The 8,971-nt window shown below is 44.2% G+C and overlaps 1 protein-coding gene across 1 annotated transcript; it reads right to left on the bottom strand.

The window, feature by feature from the left end:
• Positions 1-4,938: 4,938 nt before the first annotated feature.
• Positions 4,939-6,504, bottom strand: LOC137358869 (probable G-protein coupled receptor 139). Its single transcript, XM_068025087.1, has 3 exons — positions 6,471-6,504; positions 6,298-6,384; positions 4,939-5,849 (listed from the first exon to the last, which is right to left on the bottom strand). The coding sequence occupies exons 1-3, from the start codon at positions 6,502-6,504 to the stop codon at positions 4,939-4,941; spliced, it is 1,032 nt and encodes a 343-aa protein (XP_067881188.1).
• Positions 6,505-8,971: the final 2,467 nt, after the last annotated feature.

The raw sequence follows: 8,971 nt of genomic DNA, 5'->3' as shown, positions 1-8,971 counted from the left end.
AGGACAATTCAATTCTACCAAAGATCAGTCTCTGAACACTGCAACTTTCCTGTACCAAATTGGTCATTAGTTTGTGCACTACCAGACAGTTTAATTTGTGAGCTTATTGAATTGCGGAGCGGGCTCTAAGGGCCAAATCGTCTCCTCCTGCTACATTGTTGTTTATTTCTCATAATTCTTAAGTCGAACTGACCTGCTCCATAGTTCAGGGACAATATCTGAATGTAAACAGATCCAACACGAATTGCATTGACATTTGCTGAAATAACAATTTACGACTGCAATTATATGAAACCTGCAGCTGAAAGCTGTTCTCCTTTGCCACCAGTGCTATCAGGCTGCAGATCTTATATTATTTGCTTTTCTGAATATTTAGTGAAATAACATTCATTACATTGGCGAGTTCAATTCAGCGACGTGAAATATCTGACAATTTATATGTACATATATTTCTATTTTATATAAAACTGGCCAGAGTAAAATGAGTTAATTCCAGTTATTAAATGACTGCAACGAATGTCATTCTCTCTGAGAACTAATTGTTTCTGCTTGTTCTTAGTTCCAGTCAGCTGAGAACACCATGCACACACGATTCGTTCCAATATTTAATGTCATGGAATATCTTCTAAGTATTTTGCAAGTATCTGCTCACGACAATAATTCAATTCACATCATTATATGATTGAACACTCTGTACAAAGCTATGAGATTTTCATCTCACACATAAGAACATAAGAAATAGAAGCAGGAAAGGCCATCCAGTGAAGGTTATATGTTGGAATCAGCTACACTGAGCTAGATTAGAAATGCAAACTATGAGGTGGAACGTTGCTAGTTAAATTCTAGTGCTGACAAAGTAGCATAACAGATTTTCACCATTGCAAGTTGCACCTTTCATGGATTCAAATTTTAAGCGTCTTTCTATACTGAATCATTGTGCAACTGCCCGGTTTCCTAATAATGGAGAAATCATGCATCATGGTGGTTATTAAGGTGGGAGGCGGAGGGAGATTTCTGTGAAAGATTTGCCGACATTTCTGAAAATCTGGTTCATACTTCTTTTTTACTCTGTCCAACACGACCCCTTTGAAGTGCCCCCCACCACCCATTCCGTAACAGTGAGCCTGAATGTCAGTGTTAAACAAGACAGGTTACAGTCCCAGCCATGGTTATATTTCTTCCTTCCTACAGTCAGGGAATATAATGACTGAATTAATAAGGTTTGAATTGTTGAATTGAACTGACTTTTAGTTTGGGGATTTGTTAAAACATGTTCTGTGATCTAAGAAATGCTAATGAGAGAATTTAGTAATTCTGTTTTTCTTAACTTGCTGTAATGAATAAGAAGCAGAGATATCTTGGTTCCAGGCTGAGTAACATTAATTCCAGTCACTGAGCAGCAGCATTAACCATTTACTCTCGAATACTCTTCATGTACCAATCTACTTCCAACCAGGTATGGGAGAGATGTAAATTGAAACTCCACAAACCAAAACAATGATAATTTTATCAAACATTAGGAATAACAGATGTCACAAATCGTTCGGTCTGACAAGAATGATGTAATGTGGAAACTGATTCATTTACAGATTTCAAATGATTTCCATGAGCCGATCCAATCCTTTCATTCAACACAATTACAAACCAATACTAAATGGACAGCTTAACATTGCATGGAAAGTGAACAATAATTCAGGCAAGGCTACATAAAAATATCAGACATGAGGAAAACACAAAATTATATTTATTTTATATTCCATAAGGATCATAAAAAAAATTGAAGCAGGTGTCCGCAATTTGGAACCTCAAGAGTGCTACGCTATTCAATAAGATCATGGCTGATCTGATTGTGGGTTTAAAACCACTTTCCTGCCTGCCCTCATAACGCTTGACTCCCATGTAGACTAAATGTCTGTCCAACCCAGCTTTGAATATATTCAATGATCCAGCCTTCACTTCTATGTGGGGAAGTGAATTCCAAAGGTTAACAGCCTCTGAGATAAGAATTGCCTCATCTCAATCGTCAACGTGTAACTGACAGGTAGTTAATTGATTTCTTTTTTGAAACCTTTTTCTGCATTTTACCTGTCCATAAACAGACTATGCTTGATTTTTTCCCTCCCTTAAACCCTGATGAGTAAACAACCTCAACAACAACGCAGTTGTTGAAGTTAAAACGAAGAAGCAAGGTTTATTAACGCACATTCTTAATCTCGGGAAGAGGGATTAACTTCGCAACACATACTCACACACATACAAGGAAAGGTTAAAGGCATAAAAAGGCAGACCATTTACTAAATAGAAATTTAGCTGAAATAAAAGCTAACATTGATTTCAATTAAAACTAGAGTCCTTTTAATTATTACAAAGTCCAAAACAGGAGATCACTGACTGGAAATGCCGAGTGCGGGAGCAGGCGTTGGAAATACCTCTTCTCTTGCAATTTTCTCTTGCACTGTCGGATATAAATGAAGGCAGCTTAATTTCTGAAGTCACCTTTTTTAGATGAGAGGGGAAACTGGTAAAAAACCGACTTTCCTGACGTTTCTTCTGTTTGCGATTTCCTTGTGATTTTCTTGCTGGTTTTTCAGAGTGTGGCTTTTTTTAATTTTCCAGGTCTCAGGAAGCCAGATGATGCTCCCCAAAGTCATCACAGGCCAAAGGTCATCCTGATCAGCAACATGCCTCCATTCCAGCTGCTGCTGGCGAGGTCACACTGTGTAGCAGCACCTGTAAATGAATTATGAAGAGCACATCGCCACACTTTCAGTCTCACGGGTGAAGCTTATGTATTTTCGTTAAATGATTAAAAGCTCAAATCATTAGGCTTATTTGTCAATAGGTTATGTGCCATGCAAGTTTAATTGTGAGCTGTTAACAACCTCTCCCCACTCAGCGCTGAACCAAAATGTCTACAGCCCTCATTAACATGCCAATGTGATGAGAACCCTCGTTAAGATATGATCTACTCTGGTCACGAGTTGTATTGCAGCTGCTTGCCAGGGACCACAAATGGAAAGGACATAACAGAGTTAAGGCATCGCAATGTGGCTTTTATTTCACTCTGAGAATGGATACCAAGATGGCGGTAAATGAGTCATTATGACCTTGTCCCTTGCCTCCATTGTAAATTGCTGAACCGATCTGGATACCTGCATTGGCGGCTGAGGATGTGCGAAGATAGTCGGGGGGAGCTTCTGATGGTCCTCAAAGCCCAATCTTGATGATGGCCCACCTTCTGTTCAAGCAGTGTGAGCAAATCAGTGAGCCCCATAGACAAGAAGCTCTGCAGCAACACACCAAGGCTACTTCGACAGCCACTTCCAAACCCTTGGCCTCCACCACCTAAAAGGATAAGGGCAGCAGATGCATGGGAACATCACTACCTGCAAGGTCCCCTCCGAGCCACGTACCATTCTGACTTGGAACTATATCGCTGTTCTTCACTGTTGATACATCAAAGTCCTGGAACTCCCTTCCTAACAGCACTGTGGGTGTATGTACACCACATGTACTGCTGCAGTTCAAGAAGGCAGCTCACCACCAACTTCTCAATGGAAAGTAGGGATGCGCAGTAAATGCTGACCTGGTCATCAATTCCCACATCCCACGAATGAATAAAAAAGACCCATTATACTGCAGTTGCCAATATTAAATTGAGCCCTCATCACACCAAACCCTCACTTAGACTACGAGCACAGCCCTGGAGGTCAGCCCCCTTGCAGAGCCCCCAAACCCTGTAACCCACTGCAAAACCCTAAGGACCATGGACCACTTTGCAGAGACCCCAGGACACTGGATCCAATTGCAGAGCCCCCGGGAGTCCGGACCCTCGTGAAGAGCCCCCGGGAGCCCGGAATCCCTTGCAGAGCTCCGAGGAGCACGGACCCCATTGCAGCCGCCCCAGGAGCCCGGACCCCGGATCCCCTTAAGAGAGCCCCCGGGAGCGTGGAGCCCATTGCCGAGCTCCCGAGAGACCAAACCACCTTGCAGAGCAACTGGGAGACTTGTCCCCATTGCAGAGCAGCTGTGACGCCAGACCCCACTGCCGACCCCCCAGGACACTGGACCACACTGCAGAGCCCGAGGGACACCAGACGCAACTGCAGAGCCCCCGGGGCACCGGACACCACTGCAGAGCACCCGGGACACCAGACCCCACTGCAGAGCCCCCGGGACACCGGACCCCACTGCAGAGCCCCCGGGGCACCGGGCCCCGCTGCAGAGCCCACGAGAGCACAGATCTCATTGCAGAGCTCCCTGGACCCAGGACAACCTTGCAGAGCCCCCGAGAGCCCAGACCCCATTGCAGAGGCCCCGGGAGCCCGGAACCCGGACCTCCTAAGAGAGCCCCCGTTGGCCTGGAGCCCATTGCAATGCCTCCGGGTTCCTGGCCCCCCTTGCAGAGCCCCCGGGACACAGGACTCCTTGCAGAGCAGCAGTGACACCACACCTCATTACAGAGCCCCCAGGACACTGGACCACATTGCAGAACCCCCGTGTGCCCAGACCCTGTTGCAGAGCCCCCGGGACCCCGGACTCTCTTGTGGATGCCCTGTCACTACAATGAGAGCTGATTTGCAACTGTGGCAGGACGGAACTTGATTGGAGGGATTCTAATATGGGTATCTGGGATCAACAGGCACGGAACTGTAAGTTAGCAATACCTGCAGTACTTTAGAGAGGAACGAATATATTGGAGATTCCATGGACAGGGGGATCAACATTTGTTTCATTCAAGGGACGTGTGATGACAGCTGATTTTAACGGAGAGAGACTTACCGAAGCTGAGCAAAGAGAACTGTTATCAGCTAAAGTATGGACCAATGAGGGAGTCGTCCTCCTCCATCCGAGCAGCCACCAAGCTGAGGCATTGGGGCTGTCGGTTCCTGTACATTTCAACGACTGGAAGTACTGGGACCTGCCTCTGGGCTTCTATCAACTGTTTAGTTTATTAATTAATGCAATAATTGATGTAATCGGATATTTCACTGTGTTCTTGACCTGCTCTCTGAACTTGGACTGTGTCGCTCCATAAATAAATGTGTTTATGCAGCAACTTAGAATCTGCAGCATCAAACCGAATTGTCCAAAGATATAGAAGGGATCTGTATTATCCTCGAGATATGTCCCTGTAATGTTACAAGTTGTGAAATATATAACATAAATCATCCACAGAAGTATGAAGCTGCCGGATATGGTAAAGAGTAAAATCACAGACTTCCTTCTGCTCTCCGTCACTGGGTCACTGCGATTCTCTCCCTTGCATTGACCCCTCAGTTCTTTACGAACTCGACTGGCCACTAAAATGTGTCTGACTGTCAGAGTGTTGAGCAACAGAATTAAAACGAATGGGAGCAATGGGGTTAAAATCACATCAAACCAGTCAAATCCCAGCCATCTGGGCTCCGTATAATAGCTTGACTTCACATAACAACCCCATCGTACATTGTCTATTATCTCTACAGCTTCAAATATAAAGTAGAAAGGAATATTTTGTAAACAGAGCGGAATGCAGGTTGTTGCTAGAACCACAGCCGCAGTTTTCTCGGTGCAATATTTTGTTTTCAGCTTCTGGCAACAAATGGCCACAAATCGATCGAAGGTGAAAGTGACGGTGAACCAGAAAGAACAGTCTCTGGCTTCACAACGGAGGGCAATGATAACACGACACACAGGGGTGATGTTCAGGAAAGATTCTGGGAAATAATAATAACTGATCCGCTGCAGTATGACATCAGTGATAATGACCAGCAGATCCGCTGTCACCATGGCCATCAGGTAGCGAGTGCTGCACGTGGAGAGTCCGCACTTTCCCCGTGATAGGATCAAAATCGCCAGTAAATTCACTGCATGAGAGAAGGGAAAAGAGAAATTACTCAACAAGCATTCAACGTGCCTGAGCTCGATTTCAAAACCAAGATTGGATGGGTTAGAGTAAGGTCACCATTTAAATCTTAAACATCTCAACCATGAACTCAAATACCTCCGACCTGCCCACTTCCGGGTTTAACAGAGGAGAGACAAGTGAAGAGCGCCAACCGCAGCCAGGAGGCCGTTCAGCATGTTAAATACTTTACTGAGGTTTCAAGCCTCGATTTCACCTGCTTTACAGGTTTACCATTGATGGGGCTGGTTTCTCCATCAGACGTTAAAGTCTGCACACAGACACCCGAATTGACAATCGCCTCCTGACTCCCGGGATTGGAATCCCTTCATGATCTGGAATTAATTTAAACCCCAATCGACACCTCCACTATTGGGTCATGGATCTGATACACCAAGGATTGAACCAACCTCCACCCAGTCCGGGTACCTTAGCACCCCAGTGGCCTGGATTGGACTTTCCTGGGATTGGACGCTCCCAGTGCTCCCGGAGCACTCCTTCAGGATAGGGGAAAATTCAGGGGTTGTGGATTGGACAGCTGCCGATTGAACAACTGCCCATCGGGATCATGTTTAGGGCATACTTTGTCCTGCGGCCTGTTCTACTTTCCACGTCATGCGACTGGAAGCCAAGCTTGCCGATCAGGCTTATGTCCGAGTGGGAAACCCAAAGACAAGCAATCAAACATCATAGCATATGAAAGTTTTGCCTCACTCCCTCCCACCTGCCAACATATCTGCCGCTGTGCATATCCAGGTCTAAGTATTTGAGCAACACTAAAGCCTGCTTAAAATCTGATAAAAAGCAGTGATTAGGCAGCATCTGTGGTGAGAGACACAAAGTTAACGGCCGGAATTTCACCAGGACATGGTGCCCTCGTCCACCGGCTGGAAAACCTCCACTGAGCCCCGGAAGCCATGACTCTATCATTTGTGGCTCAGGCAAGTAATTGCCTGCAGTGGGGAGTTCTTCCCCTCGAAGAGAGGATGTCCCACTTCCAAGAGTTATGGCCAATCAGAGGGTTGCGGATGCCCATCATTGAATATATTTAAGGTTGGGACAGACAGATGTTTGGACCGTCGGTGAATCAAGGGATGTAGTGAGTGGGTGGGAAAGTGGGGTTGAAGCCTAAGATCCACAATGCTGATTGAAAGGCCCAATTAGAAATACATGGGTAAGATCTAATTACCATAGCGGCAACGTGGCTACAGGTTGACCAAGACTGAGAACTGAATATTCAAGGATATTCGACATTTAGGAAAGACAGGCAAAAAGGAAAATGAGGAGGTGTTCCACTTTTAGTAAGGGATGGGATCAGTACACCGGTAAGGGAGGATCACAGATCGGAAAAAAGCAAGATGTGGAATCCGTTTGGGTGGAGCTGAGAAACGGCAAGGGGCAGCAAACAATGGTAGGAGTTGTTTAGAGGCCACCAAACAGTAGTGGTAGTTTGGGGCATGGTATTAATCAGGAGATTACAGAAGCATGTGGCATGGTAATGCAGTAATCACGGGTGAATTCAATCTACAAAAAGACTGGGTAAACCTAATAAGCACGTATGCTGTGGAGGACTAGTGTCTGGAGTGTGTTGGGGGTGGGTTTCTCGAGTAATATATTGAGGAGCCAGTTAAAGAACAGGCAGTTTTGTATGTAGTATTAAGTAATGAGAAAAGGCTAATTTATATTCTTTCAGTAAAGGAGTATTTAGGGATGAGTGATCATAATATGCTAGAATGTTTCGTTATGTTTGAAAGTGAGGCAGTTCAATCAGAAGCCAGGGAGTTAAATTTGAACAAAGGAAATTATGAAGCTATGAGGGGCGAATTGGCTGAGGTGGGTTGGAAAAATACAGTAAAAGGTCTGACACTACATCTGCAATGGATAGTCTTTAAAGAAATATTACCTACTTTACAGCAACTATACATTCCTTGAAGGCACAAAACCCCGAAAAAGTAAAGGCAGTCAACTGTGGATAAAAAATGAAATTAAGGATTTGAGAACATTAAAAGAAAAGGCCTATAAAGTTGCCAGAAATAGTGGTACACCTGAGGATTGGGAGGATTTTCAGCATACAGCAAAGGAGGACAAATAAACTGACAAAGGAAGGGAGAATAGAACATGAAAGTAAACTAGCAAAAAAATATAAAACTGGACTGTAAAAGCTTCAACAGGTACTTAAAAAGGAAACATTTGGAAAAGAAAAACGTGGGTCCATTACAGGCAGAGTCAGGAGAATTTATAAAGGGGAATAGAGAAATGGCAGAGCAGCTAATTGATTACTTTGTATCTTTGTCTTCACTGAGAAATCTACAAGAAATCTCCATGAATTAGAGATCCAATGGATTAGCAGGAATGAGGAATTGAAATTATTGGGGCTGAAGGTTGATAAGTCCATGGAACCTGATATTCTACCCCCAGCGCATTGAATGAGGTAGCGATGGAGATAGTGGATGCATTGGTGATCACCTTCCAAAAATCTGTAGATTCTGGTGCGGTTCCTGCAGACGGGAAGGTAGAAAATGTCGCCCTACTATTTAAGAAGGGAGGGAGAGATAAAACTGGGGACTACATACCTGTTATCCGTACATCTGTCGTTGGGAAAATGCTAGAATCTATTCCAAAATATGTGACAAATGGACTCTTGGATAATAATGATCTGATTGGGCATAGTCACCATGGAATGGGAAATCACGTTTGATGAACATGTTGGAGTTTTTTGTGGATGTGACTAGCAGAATTGATAAAGGGGAGTCAGTGGATGAGGTGCACTTGGATTTTCAAAAGTCTTTTGTTAAAGTCCCCCACAGAAGATTGGTTAGCAAAATTAAAGCAAATGGGATAGAAGGTGATATACAGGCATGGATTAAGGATTGGATAGCAGGCAGAAAACATTGAATAGGAATAAATGGCTCATTCTCACAATCCCAGGCTGTGACTATTCAGTTACCGCAGGGTTCAATGCTTGGGCCCCAATTGTTCACAATATATATATCAGTGATTTGGATGTGGAGAGCAACTGTAATATTTAGAAGTTTGTGGATGATGCAAAACTGGGTTGGAATGTGCAAATAAAAGCAAATTACT

The sequence above is a fragment of the Heterodontus francisci genome, unplaced genomic scaffold (genome assembly GCF_036365525.1).
Source record: "Heterodontus francisci isolate sHetFra1 unplaced genomic scaffold, sHetFra1.hap1 HAP1_SCAFFOLD_157, whole genome shotgun sequence".
In the NCBI taxonomy this organism is placed as follows: domain Eukaryota; kingdom Metazoa; phylum Chordata; class Chondrichthyes; order Heterodontiformes; family Heterodontidae; genus Heterodontus; species Heterodontus francisci.
The sequence above is the reverse complement of the archived record's forward strand: the minus strand, read 5'-3'. Positions and strand labels throughout refer to the sequence as shown.